This window comes from Curcuma longa, chromosome 15, assembly GCF_044706935.1.
Source record: "Curcuma longa cultivar G26 ecotype Majalengka, Jawa Barat chromosome 15, ITB_CL_G26_1.1, whole genome shotgun sequence".
NCBI classification, from domain to species: domain Eukaryota; kingdom Viridiplantae; phylum Streptophyta; class Magnoliopsida; order Zingiberales; family Zingiberaceae; genus Curcuma; species Curcuma longa.
In genome coordinates, this window is record NC_133875.1 from 8,736,694 (window position 1) to 8,758,306 (window position 21,613).

A 21,613-nucleotide genomic window follows, 5' to 3' on the forward strand; every position below is an offset into this window, starting at 1 on the left:
CATTCTTAAACATTTACTAAATACAAAAAAAGTATAGATAATTTCAAGATTCACCTCAGCTTGTCGACTAGCATGCAGTCTAATCCCAGATGCATCATACATAACCTGAAGAATAGTAAATAATTGAGTCAGTCTCTGTGGTTCAATGAACTTGTACAAAGAGAATGATGGGATATAGTCAAACATGCTCATAAAATATGATACTAGATGGATCTACCAATCAATCAAGAGAAAAAGGAAATGTGGATATAGAAAATAACTAATTTGGTTCGACTTATGTGATTCTCCTCATGAATGCTTTCTTTCAAATCCAGACCTCAGTAGTGGCCAGACATGGCTGCCTGGTTTTGAGTGCACTACTTATTGGTGATGCTTAAATTAGGTCAACAATTGAGGGTGGATATGAAAAGGACACTGAGATAGAAAAAATCGAGTAATTGTTTGCTGCTATTCTTTTTCCAATGCTTTGACACTGTCAGAAAGAGACATAGCTAAATAGAATATTCTACTTAGTGTCAAGGTTTAAATTTTCAATACCAATGTGGATATCAACTAGAATGACATCATCCTGGTGTTGAGCCATGCCGTTTCAACACATATTAGCACTGTCAGACAGTGCCAACATGGTTTTAGCTTGAAGATAGGGGTAAGCAAAAGTTTGGTTAAACCGAACAAACGACCAAATCGATTGAATTTAAAAATTCGATTCAGTTATTTTGGAATTTCGATTTTTTTCTAAAAAAATGAGTTAATTCGGTTCGGTTTTGATTTTAAAATTCCTTATTCAGTTAAACCGAATTAATCGAAATAAAAACAATAATTGATAAATTCTTAAGTAAGTGAACTAACTAATTGATTATTTCGGTTAATTCAATTTTTGATCGAATTAACCGATATTTTATCGGTTCGGTTTTTATTTGAAAATTCAACCGGTTTGAAAAAATTTAGTTCAGTTCGGTTCGATTTCAATTGATTCAGTTCGATTCGGTTCAATTTTAACTAAATACTCAGCCCTACTTGAGGACGCCCTTTGATCCCTTTCATTTAATTTGATTACTCTAAAAACAATAATATATATACCTTACTAGTAAAGAGTATTTATACAAATGTCTTATTAGAATGACAGTCTTGCATTAATTACTTAATGTAAAACTAATCTATACAATTAGGCACCTTTATTATATGATTAATATTTTAAAATATACAATTATTGTCACATCCAAATCTCTAATTAACCCAAGTTGTAATTTTAATTAAGTATTTTCTGAAATTGGATTGACCTGGGTTTGATTTTTTGATTTGAATTTTGAATGACTTAAATTTGGTTACATGGGGTTTAAGTTTGCCTTGTTCTTATGGCCAAAATTAAATTTGTATTGCCCAGTATAAACATACATAGGCTTGGCACAGTTAGCATAGACGGGATGGGCAGAAGAACTTGTAACTTTCGCTGGTGCTAGTTGGTTTTGATTTTGATGCACAGTTGAAACAGAGCATATTGCCTATGTAGACTGGCACAAACTTTTAACCTTTTAACTATGCTTAGTCCTTTGTTTACAACTTCTGTCATCGTTATCTAATTCATTCAATACCTACTTCAAAAAGCATAAGTCCGTGCACAACCAAGTGATGTGAGACAGCTACTTTCATAAGAATGGTGAAGTTGGAAACTGCAAGAGAAATATATAACCAGCATAGTTTTAAAATTTCAGTGACGAGGATGACTATAGGAGGTACATATCAGTTTCATGAAATACACATGTACATTGAGGGGTATATCTTGGTAGCCAGATCATGAACCGAACCCAAGCCCAAACCAGGTACCACACCACACCAAGACATCAACTTGAAATTGTAATAGCAAGCATGACAACAATCAATTCTTTTTTCTTAAAAAAAGAGAGATATTAATTTTATTGCTAATTGTCCACTAGAATAAAGAATTTTGAACGAAAAAATAAATGATCAGCACGATACATACAATGGATGCTAAAATTACAGCCAGAGCAAATGAAGAACCACCGGTGCCTTGTTCAAGACCAATAGCCACAGCAAGAGCTACCACAGTTGCTGAATGTGATGAAGGCATTCCACCAGATCCAAGCAACCTTTTGGAGTCCCATCTCTTTTCCTTATACCTGCATGTCTAAGATGGAGAATGCTTAACACAACACTAAATTCTAAGTTAGAAATTTAAAACTACAATATACGTTAACATCAAAAAATCATATCAGCTCTCGATTATCTAGTAAAACAAATTTAGTCATGTAATTAAGAAAGATTAGGGTTAATTATTTCAAATAGTTCCTTCCACACACACACACACACACACACACACATATATATATATATATATAATCATAATATTACACCTTTAATCCCTATAATATTTATTATTCAAATATAGGTCCTTAGTACTGATATTTAGGTCCCTAACATTCCCTTAAGGTGGCTCAAAGCTATGAAAACCCTAGCTTGTTGATGCACTTGATCTTGTGACCTAAGGATTTAATTAGAAAACATTCTAATTAGTGTTGATAAATAGTGTTAATTTTAATAGACTCCAACTTCTTTCCGTCACCTCCGCCTCCTCCTCTTTGACAAAGTATAGTTAAATCTTTGTGTCCTCTCCTAGAATACTAACTGGAGACTATGTGCATAATGGCTTGATTGTCACAGTAAAAGTTTGTTGTCTCTTTAAAACCAGGTTCTAACTCAGTCATCAATTGTTTATCCCAAATAAGCTCTCATACAACTATGGCCATAATCATACATTTACTTTTACACTCAATCTAGCTATGACAATGTGCTCCTTGCTCTTCTAAGAAATTATCTCTTAAAATAAGAAATAACCCAATATTCATACTCTATTTATGGGAGAACCTACCCAATTAGAATGTGACTTCAATCTTGATACAAAGAGACTTTTCCTTGCAGCATTTTTTAGGAACCAATAAAAGATACCTTAAACTTATCACAATATGGACCCTCAAATCTAACCAATCACACTCAGTCAATATGATTTGCGAAGGCAATAAAGAGACTTTACTTCCCAACATAAAATATTAAATCATCAGAGACTTCTAGTGATCTCAAACTGAAAGAGTCTAGCTAATTTCATATAATAAGATCATTATCCCTAAGCAACAAACCCAACAATTATTCCATGTGTACCTTTTTCATGGGGTTACTATGGAGAAAAGTATTCTTCCATTCTTGATATCCAATTGGCAAAGGGGGAAATATAGTTACCAAGGTTAAGAACAATTGGACTGAAGCAATCTTAGTTACAAGTAAAAGATATCTAGGTAATTTACTCTATAGACCTAAGCAAGGTTTAAAATCTCGACCCGTGCCGAGGTTTCGGTCCCGGACCGGAACGATACGGTTTCGGTATCGTATCGTGCCGTGCCGATATAGTTTCGGTATTTTTTAAATTTTAAATATAAATATATATTAATTTTATTAATATTTGATTATTAAATATGTTTTATATGTTGAAATGTTGAATTTATATTTCAATGTTTTCTCTTAAAATTAAAATTTAAATTTAAATTTATAAAATGATTTGAAAGGTTAAAAATAATTATAAAATTATTTAAAAATTTTAAATTATTTTTTTGAATGTATTTGTAAATTTTTAATTTTAAAAAATTTATTTGAAATGTTTAAGAATTATATTTTCTTTAAAAGTTTAGATTATTTTAAATTTATATTTAATTTTAAAATTATTTTTAAAAATTAAATTATTTTATAAATATATTATTAATTTTTAAAATTATTTATTTTATAACTATTAATAATAGTTTGTTTTTTAAAAAAAATATATATTTAAAAAATAAAAAATTAACTAAATCAAAAAATTAAAAAAAATTGCCGCTGTAATAGCCCGTGGAGGCCGTCGCAGCATCGCGGCCTAGAAGGTTTTAGGAATATATAAAACTTTATTATAATTTTAAATAAATTTATATATATTAGAATTTTAAAAAATATATTTGATTATTTATTTAGGTTAGGGTTGATTATTTATTTAGGTTAGGAGTTGATGAGAAAATAAATAAAAAATTATTAGAATTTAAATAAAATAAATAACATATATAATTAATTATATAATTTTATTAGGATTTAATTAAAATAATTATTAACATTTTAATTAAAAAATCCAAACTTTTCCTCCCTCCCCCGACGCGCGTGATCTCGGCACGCGAGGTCGCGCAATCCCGCGACCGCGCCGGAGGGGTCGCGCGACTCCTCCGGCGAGGCCTGAGGTCGCGCGACCCCTCCGGCGAGGCCGCCGTGGTCGTGCGACCCCGCGGCCGCGCTGGAGGGCTCTGCGATCCGTTCGGGTGCGGCGGCCGTAGGTTCTCGCGACTAGTCCGGAGCCGCCGTCGGGGTTGTGCGATCACTCCGGTGCGGTCGCCGGGGTCGGGCGACTACTCCGGCGGCTGTGCTGGTGCCGGCTCGTGCCAGTGCCGGTCGGCGGGCGGAACGAAATGTTTCGCCCGTTTCGACCGGCTCGGCACGAGATTTTAATCCTTGGACCTAAGTATATCTCTTAGCCTCTAACCAAGACTTAGACCAAGTCACAATGCCTATAGGTGATTTTATATTTTCACCATGAATACCCATTTGTAATATGTTGTAGACTTGCAAGCATAAAGAGGTATTAGAATGTAGTGCGTGTATTTCCTCAATATATCTGTCTTAGGAATAGAATGGAAGTCAAAGAAAAAATAAATGCAAAATAGATATGTGAAGCATATAAGATAGGGAATAAAAAAATAAAATGAGAGGTAGAGCAACTATGATCTTTTTGGAAAGCAATAGGTAGATTTAGATTGGAGAGGAATGGTGTCATTTGTGCAACGAAGTCATGTGCTATCTACTATATAGTGGCGGAGGCTCTAGTGTTATAGTATTTGTTTTTCCCATTCCAGTGCTTTAATTTCTTCCCTCTTCATCACAAGCAGTACCACCATCGTCTCTTCCTATTTCCCTCTCTCTCTCTCTCTCTCTCTCTCTCTCTCGTAGGTGAGTACCTCCCTCCCTCTCTCCCTCTCTCTCTCTCTCTCTCTCTCTTATGTAGAAACTCAGGCCTCCACCCACCACTTTTCCCTTTTCGCTGCTGCCCTATCCTCGCACGAGGAGCACCAATGAAAGTGGACAACAAGTGACACTTCTACCACTTCCAAACTCACCTATGATCTCAAGGCCCTCATCTCCCTTGCTTGCTCAGAAGATGTTGACGATCAAGGAGAGGTGACTTGCTGGCCACTATTCCAAAAGGCATGAAAGTAGAAGTTCGCTTCATTGCAAAGGAAAGGAAGATGATGTAGGAATTGTTCTTGTAGAAATGATATTTAATAAGGTTGTCAACTGTTTCTTGAAGGTTGAATGTTTTGTAAAGGATGGTGACCTTATATGCAAAGGCATGCAGGTTTAAAAAGTATACAACAATGCACACAACAAAACACTGGCTGAGAGGGTTGTCAGAAAATCGTATATTAATAGTTGGTATTGTCACAAATGTGAGACAAGGAACTTGGAAGAGCTAGAAGAGTTACTGGAATATTGTACTCAGATTACAATGGATTATATGGTTGTCCTTTTTTCTCTCAAACAAAGATGTGGATGCCTTAATGCTGAAGGGAATGTTACCATTGAAACAGAAAAGAAATTGGGAAAATTAATATAACCTATATTTCTAGTATCTAACTAGCCGAGGATTTCTCCAAGTGATATGGGGTTCTTCTATGATTTTATCTTCATGATTGAAGTTGTAGTTAAGAGTTGGTATGCATTTCTTGTAGATTGAGTGTGATAGTGCATAAGAGTGCATTCTGAGGTTATGTATGTGTCGAAATGGTCAAATTGGAGGATTTCTTTTTATTTGAGTTAGGTGTTTCCTGTTTGTTTCATCACATTTACTTTGTGCAGTGTATGACATCAAGTGCTAGCAATCTACCAAGAGAACTTTGTGCATAATTAAGTTTATGAAGTAGATGATATAATCATGAAATCTTTGGAAAAAAAAAGAATTACCTTTTCATAATTGTTTCTACTCTTATTGCTTGATATGTGTTTTTACATTGCTTGCCCTTTTTGTACATAATCAAAGGTATGTTGGTTTTTGTATATAAGCTAGCTTCACAACAAGCTTAGCTTGTGCAGTGTATGACATCAAGTGCTAGCGATCTACCAAGAGAAGAAATAGAATGGATAAAAGCACAGGAACTAGGAGCATCTCAATCACAGACTTTAGATGGGGAGCCTGTAAAGAATGAGGGGTCAAAGAAGGTGAAATTAGAAAACATAAGACAATGTAATTTAGAAGAGTAGCAATGGTATCCCTTTAGTGATCTAAAGTAGTCAAGGAAGACACTTCATTGTCCTAGATAATAGCTTTTCTGTCTAAAAATAAGAACTAGAAAAAACACATACCTAAGGTGAAAGACAAGATACACTATCATGCAGAAGCAAAGTAGTGAGGTGAACCTAGCCATAAAGAAAAGGACATCTTGTTTATAAAATAGCATGCATTAATAACAACTTCATTCAAAAACCTAATGCAACCCTTATGTGAATAAGAAGTGTACTAGTAATTTCAAACAAAGTGACAAATTCTTTCTTTCAATTAAACCATTCTTTGGGTTGTATGAGAGTGAGATGGTTGATAAAGAATGCCCTAACAAAAGAGAAGGTATTAAAAGGAGAAAAGAATATTTCTTAACACTATCACTTATTAACACCTAAAATAGATACAATAAATTGGAGAGTAAACTTTACAACAATCTTTTATTAAGAAAAATCAAGTTATTCTTGGGTAATGAAGAATTTTGAACCATGTTTAGAACTAGACTAGGACCTTAAATATCAAAATTAATGCAAAATACTTTATGAAAATTAAGATTTAAAATCTCAAGTCGTGCCAAGTTTTGGTCTCTATCTAGAATGATACTATTTTGGTACCATATTATATTGTATCGGTAGGTCTCAAGACTTATTTCCTTCTAACGCTTTGTTTGGATGGGTTGAGAGAAAGTTCATTAACGGAAGAATAAGGGAGGAGAAGGAAGGGAAAGGGAGAGAAAGTAAAGTATTTATTTTCTCCTTGTTTGGGAGGGATGGAAGGTTTATTAATGTAACATGTGTTATCTCGTTTGAGAGGAAAGGAAGGAGAATAAAAGTTAAATATATAAAGTTACAAAAATACCCTCACTTCTTAAAAAAGACAACGCATGTAGAAGACGGATGAGAAACTATAAAATTCTGTCAATATTGTATGTAGAAGCTGGGATATGGAAGGTCCTAAAATAGGCAACGCATGCTCTTTGGATAGTTCCTGTCCTTGAAGGAGAAGAAGAAGATTAAGATTATTTGTCTCTATCCTCTTGAGTCTTGTCCTCGAAGAGATTTACGGTGAGGGTCGGCGACGATGTCATGGAATGCGAGTGGTTGGACACTGGACGATGACGACGCGCATTGTGTGAGGAGCGACGACGCAAAGATGAGATACCTAAACAAATGAATTAATTTGAGAATTAATATTTTAAAATAAAAATAAAATTAGAATAAAATATTTTTGAATTTCCCTTCCCCTTCCTTCACCCCAAATCGGAGTGTAAAAAATTATAACGATTCATGAGCATGTAAAGGTAAAGCTTACCCTTCTCTCTCCTTCTCCTTCTTAACTCACTCCATCCCAAACAGAAATAAAAAATTCTCCTTCCCCTTATTTACCCTTTCGTCCCCTTCCCCCACCTCCTCCCAAACAGAGCGTAAGAGTAAATGTAAATAAATATAATATCAACTAACAACATACATGTTACTTAGTATAATTATATATTAATATATATAGTTATATCAATTAATGTATATGTGTTATATAGTTATTTGATTATGTGGAATATCTAATTAGGGAAGAAGTCGTCACAACGATTCCCCCACATGATGCAAGTTGTAATTGCGACTCTACCACTCAATCACGATTGCAACTTCTTACCACCATTCCCTACTCACCTTCTCCTCTCTACTCACCTTCGTAGTTCCTCCTCCCTCAACTAGGAATGTCTTCTCATCTGCAACTCTATCTATTTCTTCCTTGTCTTAGCTTCCCCTCCCTCAAATGATTTAGATGAATTGTCCATACCGATATCTCTGTGTCTCAATGCAAGAGCAAAATGGTAGTATCAGTCATGCAGTCTGCCATGGCTTGATGCTTAAACCACAATGAAAACTAATAAGAAAGATACATCAAATATATTTTCCAAGTGACAAGCTCACATTCAAGACATACTATGAAAGAAAGTAGGAATCACCTTCTGAAGATTAAAAAGAGTCAAATGACTAAGGTGGCTATGACAATAGTGAAAACTAACAGTGTCACCTAAAAGAGATGGGGATAGGGTAATTAGTTCTCATCCACAAGAGCATAATCAAGGTGACACAATCAGTCAATATAAAGTCTGACTCATATTCAACGTCAATCACCTTCTCTAGTTATGAATCTTGAACAAAACAGATTTACTAGTAAATATTATGTAATAATTTAAAATGTTAGTAAGCTAACTTTACTAACTGATAATAAATTTAAAGGAAAATCAAGATAAATAGATAAAAATAGTGCAATGGAAACCTACCTAATGCCTTTTGCTAATGTGAAAGAACAAGCAAGCATGATAGTGGTAAGCGAATGAAGTACCAAATGTATGTTTAAGTGCCTAAATCAAGGACCAAGTAGAAGGTCGAGTGGAATGTGCCAAACAAGCTAGAAGTACCTTTATAACATAAAACAACTTCTAATAAGGAAGAGGCTTGGAGCCCAAGAAGACCACTATGTTACTCAATATGAAGTATGATCATAGTGCTACAACTATAGGGGATGGGAGTCGATGAACCATCTTGAGTACCTATAGCTGATTGTGCCATATAGACAGTCTATAGAGGATAACATAGTGTATATCCATGAAGAGTAGAAGATATCCTTAACACATCTAATTTTCCATAACGGTTACATTGAGGCTTGTCCAATCCACTAGTATGACCATCACAGTTCTGCCAACGATCTTCACTACCACCATGAGACTTGTTAGATGACAATTGAATGAGATAAACAAATCCAATTATTGACAGTTTAGATGGCACTATGGATATGGGAGATGCCTTCAATCTTCAATGTCCTCGTATAAACATCTTGTGGAATTGGAACACAGATGACTCCCAAAATCTGGATCATTATATGCTCTAATTTGAGTCAAACTATAAGAACATAATTGCAAACTGTAGCATAGTGGCCTAAACATAGGTCAATGCATGTGGGGATCTCTATGCTGAACTGTCATAACTGGAGAGACAATCAATCACATTATAATGTAGGTTTGAGAAATATCAAACAGGTATAGATCTCCAAGCTATTTTTTGGTCTTGTTCATGAGAAGAAAAAGCTCCTAAAGATGCTCTTGAGGCTACAATTAGATTGAAGCATCTTACTTCGAGACCATCTGATATACTTTTGGCTTCCTTATACAGTTATACATATATGACATATTTGGTTATCAGGCTTAGACCTCTTATTTAACAATAATTTGCACACATGCTTAGACTTCTTATTTAACTTAATTATTTAGTATGATTAAAGACTTGAAATATAAGATGATACCGAAAAATGCATACACTAACCTTAAGGATTTGGTAATAATGTGTCATCTATAAACCTGCCAAAGTCGGTCCCAATCTCGATTGAAAAAATGGTGAGAGTTGGCGTTAGATTGTCAGCCAACATGAACTTTCAGACAATATTCAATGAATAGATCTATCAAACTATTGTGCTAATGCTAGGATATTCCCCGTAAGGAACACGTTGCAGACTCCATGTCTTAGCAAGGACCGCTATATCTCTATGAGAACTCGGGTACAGTGTTAAATTTGTAAAAGTTCACACACCATAGGTTAGGTAAAAACAAATATTATATGAAATCTAATTATCTAAGATTTAGAACATGAAATCTAGGAACACTCACTAGTAAAGTAATAGAGGTAATAGATACGATGATTAAGAGAAGAATTAATATTTTATGTATACAAGAGACAAAATGGATAAGAGATAAGACAAAGATGATAGAGAATTCGATTTTTAAGTTATGGTACATAGGAAGGAGTAAAATAAAAAATGAATTAAGTAACGTTGTCGATAGTTTGCTAAAAGATGAAGTAGTAGGAGTAGTTAGAAAGGGAGATAGGATTATAACTCTCAAAATAGTAATGACGAAAGAAACTATTAATATAATTAGCATATATGCACCTCAAGTAGGATTAGATTAACACACCAAATCTAGATTTTAGAACAACGTATATGAGATATTACAAAATATTTTGCCAATCAAAATAATTTTAATAGGAGGAGATCTAAATAGACATGTAGAAGTGAAAAATGAGAAATATAATAAGGTGCATGGGTGTTATGGGTTTGGAATAAGAAATGAAGAAGGAAAAAATTATATTGAATTTTGCGATAGCATATGACCTTATACTAACTAATACATTAAAAAAAAGACCAGTTGTTCAGGTTCAAAAGTGAGAATAATAAATCGCAAATTAACTTTTTTATAGTTAGGAAGAAGGATAAAAAGATTTGTAAAGATTGCAAGATCATCCCTGAAGAAAACTTAACTACCCAACATAGATTAGTAGCGTTGGATAAATATCAAGTATAATATTAATAGAAGGAAAATATGCATGACTCCTAAAATTAAGTGGTGGAATTAAAGGATAGAAAGCAAAACATATTTAAGGAGAGGGTAGGAGTATAAGTATTAGAAGAAATATACGACGATTCGAATATGACATACGATAAGACGGTATCAAAATTAAAAATAGTAGTTAAGAATGTACTCGGTGAGTCAAAGGAGTGCGCACCACAAAATAAAGAATCTTAGTGATGGAATGAAAAAGTATAAGAGAAAGTGAAGAAAAAATGAACAGCCTATAAGGTATTATATACTTGTAAGAACGAAGAAACTTAAAAAATTGTACAATATCCAAGAAACAAGTCAAGAAAGCAGTGAATGAAGCTAAGAATAAAACTTTGAAACACTTATATCGAAATTTGGATACAAAAGAAAGGAAAAAAGACATTTACAGAATAGTTAAAGCGAGCGAGAGAGAAAGACAAGAGATCTTGTTCAAATAAGATGTTTTAAAAATAAATGTAATAGAGTACTAGTAAATTATGAAAAAATAAAAGAGCAATGGAAAAGATATTTTCATAAACTTTTTGATGAAGGTTTAGGTGACCAATTTAACTTAGGTAATTTAAATAGGTCAAATGAGTATAGAAATTTAAATTTTATCGTAGAATTCAAACTTCAAAAGTAGAACAAGTTTTAAATGGAATGCAAACTAAAAAAACAATTAGACCAAATGATATTCTGATAGAGGTATAGAAATGTCTAGGGAAACAAAATATTGAATGACTTATAAAGTTATTTAATATGATATTAAAAACTAAAAAAAATGTCCAATCAGTAGAGAGTAAGTACTCTAATTCCCTTATATAAGATTAAAAGAGATGTACAAAATTGTGCAAATTATAAGGGTATTAAACTAATGAGTCATACTATGAAATTTTAGGAAAGAGTAATAGAAAAAGACTAACGAAGGAAACCACGGTGATCGAAAATCAATTTGGATTTATACCTAGAAGATCGACAATAAAAGTTATAAATCTTCTTAGACAACTAATTGAAAAGTATCAAGATTAGAATCAAGACTTACATATGGTATTCGTCAATCTAGAAAAAACTTATGATAGAGTCACAAGGGAAATATATGGAGAATTCTAGAAAATAGAGGTGTTAGCATAATATATATTGAACTAATTAAGAATATGTATGAGAAATTGCCGCTTCCCACCCACGCGATCGCTGCCTGCATTCTGCCCCTGCGACTCCGCCTGTCCAAGTTTGCAACGCGATTCGGAATCGTACGCACCTTATCCCGCGCCTCCCTCGGCTCCGCTCGCAGCCCCGCCGCTGTTTCCTCCCGCGCTGTCTCCGTCACCAAATCCTCCGACAGCGCGGCTTACTTCGTGGGGTAAGCCGCGCTACCAGGTTCCTGCATGTCCCTGTTCTTCTCCCCTGTTCCAAGCCCTCCGCGTGTCTGCTCCCTCTCAGCGTCCGGCTCGGGCAGCGCTAACAGGTTCGTCGTCGAGCCCTCTCGGTCTCCTGCGATACAGATTCTGTGGAATTCGACCCCTTGTGGATAACGATCAGTTTGTCGGGTGGTTCCGCAAGGCCTGGCCTTATTCGCCGGGGATCTCCTCGCTGCTCAGCACCACCGGGCCTTCGACTCCTCCTTCTGCGGCCGTCTTGTTTCACGAAGCTTCGATCTCTGCCGTGTTGGAGCGCTGCCATCGATCTGTTAGATCCCCTTGGCGTTGGACCTTCTTTTGTCGCTGCTGATTCTTTTGTCGCTGCTGATTTAGATCGTGTTTCAAAAAGAAGGGTTTTGCCGGCTCAGAAACGTCTTCACGGACAACAGTTTTTGATCTCTGAGAGGCTCCACTCTGGTCTCGTCTTGACTTTTCGTTGATAAAGTTTACATGAAATTTGTTCTTAAATTTGGAAGTAGCTCCAAAATCATACAGAGGAAGAGACTCACAAATTTCTCAAACTCGGACATTAAATTCTAGTGATATTATATGTCACTATTGTCGCAAACCAGGTCATACAAAATTTAAGTGCAGAAAGATGATATTCACTACGAAGTGACAATGCCAAAGAATATACATCAAGTCTATTTCAATCTTATATGAGTCAGAAGACACATTCAAATATGGTACCGTGGTGCTTAAGTTATGTTATTTGCAGACAATATTGTTTTGGTAGATGAAACATGTGAAGAAGTAAATGTTAAACTCAAATCTTGACAAAAAATGCTAGAAGTGAAAGGTCTTTAACTTAGTAGAGTAAAGACAGAGTATATAGAATTTAAATTTAGGTTTTAAGTACTTATGATTATTTTGCAAAAGGATGGAGGGATTGAAAGAGATATCTTACATAGATACAAAAGGAATGATTAAAATGGAAGAGAGCGTCAGTTGTTCTGTGTCATCGTAAAGTACCTCTAAAACTTAAAGGAAAATTTTACAAAATAATGATTAGACCTACTATGTTATATGGAATTGAATGTTGGGCTATAACTCGAACACATGAGAAAAAGATGAGAGTTGCAGAGATGAGGATATTAAAATGGATTTGCAGGCATACAAGGATGGACAGGATAAAAAATAAAAATATTAAAAAGAAAGTTAGGGTTGCATTAATTGAGAGAAAACTCTGGGAGACACGTTTAAGATGATATGAACACGTACTTAGACGATCAATAAAGGCTCCAGTTAGACAATGTGAAACTATAACAAATGTACACATCAATTGAAGAAGAGGAAGATTAAAAAAGACTTGGTTAGTAACAATAAAATAAATAAAATTTATTTAAATATAAATGATGATATAATAGTATCTATAACTAGAGAATAAGTTAGTGCATATAGGAAAACCATGCATTAAGCCAAAAGATTATAGAGACCTTTGCACACTGAGAGCAATGTTAGTTGGGTCATACTAGACCTAACTAACAATCAGATAGTAGTTACATTGTGCCATTTGGGGGTTATGGTATTTATGTAAATTCACAAGATCTTAAAGAAGTCATGGACATAGATGCTTCCATGCCTTCTAACTAATATCATCGGGTTTCCCTATCATTGAACTAGGAGACTATAGGGAGTCCCTCAAGTACCGAGGTCGATGTTAGTTTGGTCATATTATACTCAAGGATCACACAAGATTACATTGTGGCATATGGGAACCATGGTACTTATCTCGTGATTGGTCTGAAAGCAATTATTAGACACTTTTATTGAAGGACTTTACCTTGACATACGACGAGAAGTGAAAATGAATCAACCCCGCACCATGAAGGCAGCCTTATCATTTGCACGACTACAAGAAGAAAAGATAAATGAGGAAGGAAGAAGAAATAACAAGGTAATTCATGAAAATACACCTCGTTTCTCAACAACTCGCAAACTAACAAAAGAACAAATGGCAAAAAGACTTTGTTGGCATTGTGATGAAAAGTGGCATCGTGGTCATCAATGTAAGCAAAAGAGGCTATTGATGATTGAACCAATAGAGAACTCTGAGGAAGAAGATGATGAAGGTGAAATGCAAGAAGACATCGATGAAGTACAAGATGACTCTATGACCATATCAGTTCATACCTTAGAAGGGCTTCAAACCCCGCAAACGATGAAGGTAAAAGGATTCATTAAAAAACAATCAGTGACGATACTTATAGACTCAGGAAGCACCAATAATTTTCAAGACTCAACTTTGGCAAGAAGGCTTAAACAGAAGGTAGAGCAAGCAATTTTTTTTTTTGATTAATCAATTCTACTTGATTATTGGAGGTCGATCCCCTCGAAGTGATCACCCCATCCTCGTTCCCATTTTTTCTTCAATTTTCCACAAGATAGGACGCGGGTTCTATCAACTTGGTATCAAAGACCTTGTTGTGAAAATAAATTGTTGGGTGCTTCCTAAATAGAGATTGCACGACTAAAGATATTATTAGTTCAACATTGAGCTGAAGATCAGATAGAGCTTCAGCCTAATGACCAAAGCGACTCCTCAAATGACATGGGTAATGTGCACTTTTTTATTAGATACCTTCATATTTCCCAGTCTAAGAATATAGATAGTATAAATGGGAATTGTCATATATACAAAAAATGATAAGATATAATAAATTTACCCTTTTGTTAATAGTTGTTTACCTATTTTATTTAGCTTCCTTGAGGGGCTCTTCTACCAAATTTACAGATAATTCCACCCCTAGTTTTTTCCTCTATATCTAAGGTTTAAAATCTTGAGTCATACTGAAATTTCGATCTTTAACTGGAACGATATTGTTTCATTATCATGCCGATGTTTTGATACATAATACCGGTAATGGATTGGAATTGAATGAAGAAGCAGATGAAACATAGAAAGGAAACATTGTCTATGTCGAACACGGTTTTAAATCTTGTACCATGCTGAGAAAAAAGGTTGAAACATATACAACAACAACCGAGTCTTATCCCACTAGGTGGGATCGACAAAAAAAAGGTCGAAACATATCATTTCGGTAAACACCAAAACTCGATACCATTCATCTTAGACAATATCTCCTTCCTTTGCTTTATCTCCTTCGTCCTTCAACCTCCAACCTATCAGTGACACCATGCATTGAAGCGTCGGCACAATACTAAAATTGTATCTTTCCGATCAAAGATCGAAACTACGGCACAGTTCTAGATTGCAAACCTTGGTTTCAAGTGGTATCGAGTTTTGATAATTTACTAGAATGATACATTTTGACCGTTTTGTCCGACACGGTATGAGATTTCAAACCATGTCTATATCAACCCAAGACTAATAGAGACATTAAGCTAGGTCATTAGGCACTTTACTACCTTTGGTTTAAAACACTACAAATATTCAAATTAAAATTTCAGTGAGTTTCCTTTGAGTTCTTTTGTTGCTTTAAATACCTTGATGACTGTATTTATTTGTGTTTAAATATGCTATAATATTTTTACTGCTAGAAAACATTGTGTTGTTAAAGGTTGCATGTTGTATTCTTTTTTTAAACTAATTGTATTCAACATATTGGTATTTTATTAACATATGATTTCTCTTATGTGCTTCGAACTTTATCTAGCATTTTTGGAGCATAACCCTTTGCTTCACATAAGAGACATGCCAATAGAATTGTCCCGTCAATGGAGTGGTCATTCCAACCATAGGAAAGGGGGATCACTCAAGACGCGTGACATTTAGATCCCAAACAAGTACAGAGATAATATGTGAATAGGTACATTTTTATTATCAAACTCAATTTCTATATGTGATTAAGCAGGAAACATACTATGGTACCTAAATGATTTACATAAAATTAAAAAGATATAAATTGAATTATAGAAACGTAAAAAACAAAATGGCATTGAAAGTTGACTATTAAAGAGCACAAGTTGTGTTAGACCCAGCTATTTGAAATTAACAAAATGAATCTTATTCCAACATTGAATCGATGTAAATGTAGACTCTTTTATATGCCTTATAATCTCCTAAGAGTCAGTACATAATATATTGAGTTCACTAAACTAAAAGCACTAATTTTTGTAAGTGTAAATTTATAATGAGTACTGGCTTATTCTGTTAAGCAAATTTATTTAAAGAAAAAAAATAATGTATTTGATTGCATCAGTTACACTCCATAAGGTTCAATGATTAACCAGAATCCAGAGTTTAAAAATCTCTGCTGTCTTATAGGTAAAAACTATTTAATGTTGGTTAGAGAACTTGATTGAGAGTTAGTGGGGTTGTAGGGAGTTAATGCAGAGAATGAACAAAAGGAAGTCAATCCTCTTTCTTCAGTTTCCTGTTATTAACTGTATTGTCCAGGAAGATCTTTAAAATCAATATCCAACAGCAGAAGCAATTTTATAGGCTCTTAGTATGTAACCATACTTTGCCATAATTTTATTCAATAGAAAGTTTAAACAATCATAAAATCATCGTGAGATTACAAAGATAATTATTTTAATCCTGGTGGAATAGGAGTCTCATCATCATATTGAATAATTATCGTTCTTAGTTCATTTGTCTTGGGATTCACCATTCATTACTCTATTAAGGAGGTGAGAAATTAGTGACAACAAATACTGTGACAAGGAACCACCTTTGTCAAAGCACTCCTGTATACTTGAAACACTTTCTCTGTTTACCATTTGTCAATGATGTAGTTGTACCATTTGACAGCAGAAATAGGATCCATTACACCATTTAACTATTGCATGATGCTCACAAGTAATACATTTTTATCGAAATCTTTAAATGGGTGTATGTTTAAAGCTAGGAGTGTTACAATGTGCATGGAAATTGGTGGAATTAAACTTCCTTGGAATTAAGGAGTCACAAATCCAATAATGTGTTAGAAAAAGAAAATACAGCAGAACCATGAATAATTACAGAAATAGTTCGATTTCTCTCACCAATACTTAGGAGTCAAAATTATCAAACTGATTAGGGAATATATTTGGATCGGAATGGAACAGGTTTTATAGGTAAAAGTGTCCCAAAAAGAAGGGTAATATTCAAAAGCAAATCTGTTAATCTGGAGCATCGTTGCCTCCTATGAGGCCATGATCCATTAGATTGATTTGATATCATCAATAATCAACTAAAGGGATCATTCACAAAGGAAAATTACAGAGGCACTAAGAGTAGCGATTCCAAGTGAATTCAAATGCAATTTCACTGTATGAGACAGAATTAGTGGAATAAGGAAGGACTTAGAAAATTCTCAACTTTTAACAATCGATGATATTGGCCCTCATTTAATAAAGAAAATCCAATTTACTCATCTATGATCAATTGCTTCAGAGTGAAACGGGCAGTGTTTCCATCTCCAAGCTTGGTCTATTCCATTTTAGTGCAACTCTTTATTTCCAATAGATTTCTCCATGGAAGGATATCATAGAATGCTCCGATATAATACAGGAAGGAATTGATTTCCAATCAGCAAAGGATCTGACTCCCCAAGTAACATGAACAGAGCCAGTCTTGTGTTATAGTAGATGTGGTTGGTATTGTTTAAAACAGCTCTTGATGTAAGCATGTAATAAGCATCTAGTTTTGTTCCATAGTCACGTAAAGGAGGAGTCCACATGTCTATTCCGACAGTAGCTAACAAATAGAATATGCATATCTTAAATTAATCTATGATAACGGGCATGATGAGCTACAATGGGATACACTATGAATCTCTTTATCATTTAAGATCACAAAGATTACTTCTAACATATATTAGTCATATATTTATGCAAGAAAAGATGAATTTCCCGCGGCGCTAGCTGACAATAAAATAAATCGCACTAGATAGTCCCCACTATTTCGGCCTAGAAATGTTGTTGCCCAAAAGACAAATCGAAATAAGCTTCTGGTTCTGAAGTATCCATCTGAATTAAACCTTTTTTATCACGTAGTGTCACACAATGGCCAGATAAATTCCCCAGTCCAACCAAATTGCAGCTTATTCCGCTGAAAAGATCGGAACTCTTTTTGGTATAAGGCATGCCAACTCGAGAAAATCTAAGACCACTATTACTCACAAATCCTCGACAAGAACAACAATTTCCTTCATTCGAGGAACAAATATTAATTCCTGAAGAATAATAAGCGCGAACAATCCACAACCCTACAGATTTGGCTCGGATCCGCAATTATTGACCGGCATTACAGACATAAACAGGATAAAATGGCAGAAAAAACATTGAAGGAAGGATGTACCAGGTAGTGAAGAGCTTGAGGAATTGGGCGATGGCAAACGCGAGGATGGCAGAGATGAGCGGCCGATTGACAGCGGAGAGCTGCGACGGCGGTGGGGAGGAAGCATTCGAAGCTTCATCCATGTCTCTCCTCTTCGATCCAATGCCGCTCCTCTCCTCTCCTCACCGTTCTCCTCCCCTTCCCTCTTAACCAATTGCTAGACTGCGGACCAAATGGCAGAGGAATCTTCCTTTCTCCTTGGAATCGATAGCCGATACTGGGCCTAGTAAATTATTGGAATAAATTTTAATTAAGCCCCTGATATTTGATTTAATATTTTTTTTCTCATGAGATATGGTTGAGACTTACTGCAGTAGACAATAATCAAATTAATAAGAAGAATTCTATCTTTTAAGATAATTAAATTTTTTTTAAATAATTTTTAAAATAATTTTTTACATTTTAAAAGTGCTAATAGAAAATACAAATTGAATTATTTTTTATCATTAAAAAAGTATTTCTTTTTTAAAATTTATTAAAATAACACTCCGTTCATAATTTAATTTCTAAAATACTCTTATATACTTTATCTTAAAACAACTTTAATTAAAATTATAACATCTTAAAGCAACTTCACCAAAGTTACTCTAAAGTTGCACCAATATTAACTCAAGTTATTCAACTTTAATCAAAATTTATTAAAACTATTTTAAGATGGTGTAACTTTGTCTAAATCTATTTTACCTTGGAGATATATTATTTTAAGGATGACGCAGTTTTAATTAAAATTGTATCACTTCAAAACAGCTTTGATTAAAATTATTTATTTATTTTTCTTAATTTTTTTTAAAGAGACAAGGTCAAGATTGGTTAAATTTCTTTGTTGGGTTAGAGAGATATTTTTATATTTATCAAAACACACTTTTTTTTTTCTAAAATGCTTCTCCATCTGCATGTTTATTTGACACATCTGAGTAACTAAGGTACCTGTAAAATTTTGAAAAATAAATCATGTTATAATGGATTTTAAAAGAACTATTTTTCTCTTTAAAAAAATTTAAAACCTCACAATGGATCAAATATGAGATGAAATGCAAAGGGATAAGATGATAGTTCTTTTTATCAAGATGAGGATGAAGATGGATATAGCTAGTGCTGTAGCGAGGAGGTATGACCTCCCTAAGATTTTTTAAAATTAATATTATATAATATATATATATATATATATATAATAATATTAATTAAAATTAAAATATGTCTGATTCATATCTATTTTTCTCTCTATTTTTATCCAAAATAGTCTCAAACCCTCATCGCCACTTTGAATGATCGATTCATCACCGTTCATCGTCGGAAAACTAAAATTGACCACATATTTAGAAAGTCTTCAACCTAAGTTATCCATTGGCACCATTTTTGTGAGAAAATATCGCAACTTGGAATGAGCCCATCGGCCCTCTTCTCTCACCAGAACAGTGTGATGCATTTCTTACCATTGCCTTGGTCCCTTGTCAAAAATCATGATTTGCAGTTTCAGTACCTAGAGTGCGATTTTAGTTGTGGTGTGCAGTGAGTGAAAGTGAAATTCCAACTCACTTTTCGATTATTGATTCAATTTTTGGATATTTAGAATAAAAAATTTTGAACTTTGGTTGATTAATTAAGTTATATTATGCTTTTGAATAGGTGTTTGATAGCAATAACTAAATTAAAGAAGGGACAAAATAAACTTAAGTAGTGGAAAACAACAGTACTCTTTATTGTTGATGTACCAACAATTTAATTAAACCTTATATTATACATGCCTTTATATAGAAGTAGGAATGAAAACTGATCCTAAAATAGCACTTCTAGATCTAACCACAACCATACATTTATTTAAAGTCTATCCAAGAAATAAGGATCTATTCTATTGTGATTTTTGACTTGATTTAATTAATACAACATAGTCTCCCTTAAATCAAGTCACAAAGGTTAGTCATCCCAATCGCCTTCTTTAACTTGAGAAAAGTCTTTGTCTTCATTAGTTTTGTAAAGATATCTACAACTTGGCATTCACTAGGGCAATACTCGATGTTGATTTGTTTTTCTGTAACCCACTCTCTGATTTTGTGATACTTGATATATATGTGCTTGTTGCGACCATGAAAGATTGGATTCTTGGATAATGCAATTGTTGACTTGTTATCACATAAAACTGTTATAGGGGTCATCTTGTTTGTGTTGTGGAAACTCTAAAATTTTTCTTAGCCAAATTTCTTGTGTAGCACAATTTGTTGCTGCAATATATTCTGCTTCTGTTGTTAAAAGTGTTACCACCTGCTATTTTTTGGAAGACCAAGAAAATATAGTTGAACTTAGATGGAAAGCATATCCTGATGTACTCTTTCTAGCATTAACATCTCCAGTCCAATCACTATCTGTATATCCAACAAGTTTCACAGTTTTATTAGGAAAATAAAAAATTCCATCATTAATTGTACCTTTGACATATCTTAGAATTCGCTTTGCTGCAGCCCAATGTGATTCCTTTGGTTTCTCCATAAACCTGCTAAGTACTCCAACTCCAAAACAAATATCTAACCTCGTAACAATCAAATATCTTAGAATCCTAATCAAACTTTTCTAGACTGTAACATCCATATTTTTACCAATTTCATCTCTGGACAACTTCATCTTTTCAATCACAGGAGTAAAACCTAGCTTGGAGGGGCTCCATTTTAAATCTTTTCAAAATATCAAAAGCATATTTGTGAAACAAAAATCCCATCAACCATCTGAATATCTTCAAGTCCCAGGAAATAACTCATTAGACCCATATCTATCATTTCAAATTTACTAAATAAAACCTCACTGAATTCTATGATTAACTTTAAGTTATTTCTAATGAAAATCATATCATCAACATAAAGACATACTATGAGTGTATCACCAGGTTCAGTATATTTAACATACAAAGCATGCTCTTAAGGACATCTAAAAAAATCATTTTCAACAAAGTAAGAATCAACTATATCATACTCTCAGTGCTTGTTTAAACCATATAGAGCTTTCTTCAACTTGTAAACCTTATTCTCTTCTCATTTCTTCACACATCCTACAGGTTGCTTAACATATATTTCTTCTTCCAAGAAGTCATTCAAAAAAGCAGACTTCACATCCATTTGATATAGTTTCCAATTATTTTAAGCAATAAGTGAAATAAGCATGCACACTATATCAAGTCTACTTACAGGAGA

General features: G+C 34.0%; 1 protein-coding gene across 1 annotated transcript in view; it reads right to left on the reverse strand.

Annotated features, from left to right (window-relative positions):
• The window catches only part of LOC141846162 (uncharacterized), a 34,498-nt gene extending 15,879 nt beyond the window's left edge, over positions 1-18,619 (reverse strand). The window contains exons 1-3 of the mRNA XM_074734161.1: positions 18,396-18,619; positions 1,982-2,138; positions 55-105 (exon numbers count right to left, since the gene is read on the reverse strand). Of these exons, the coding sequence (XP_074590262.1) occupies positions 55-105; positions 1,982-2,138; positions 18,396-18,517 (330 nt within the window). The 5' untranslated portion in view covers positions 18,518-18,619. The remainder of the gene's footprint in view (positions 1-54; positions 106-1,981; positions 2,139-18,395) is intronic.
• Between the last annotated feature and the right edge of the window lie 2,994 nt (positions 18,620-21,613).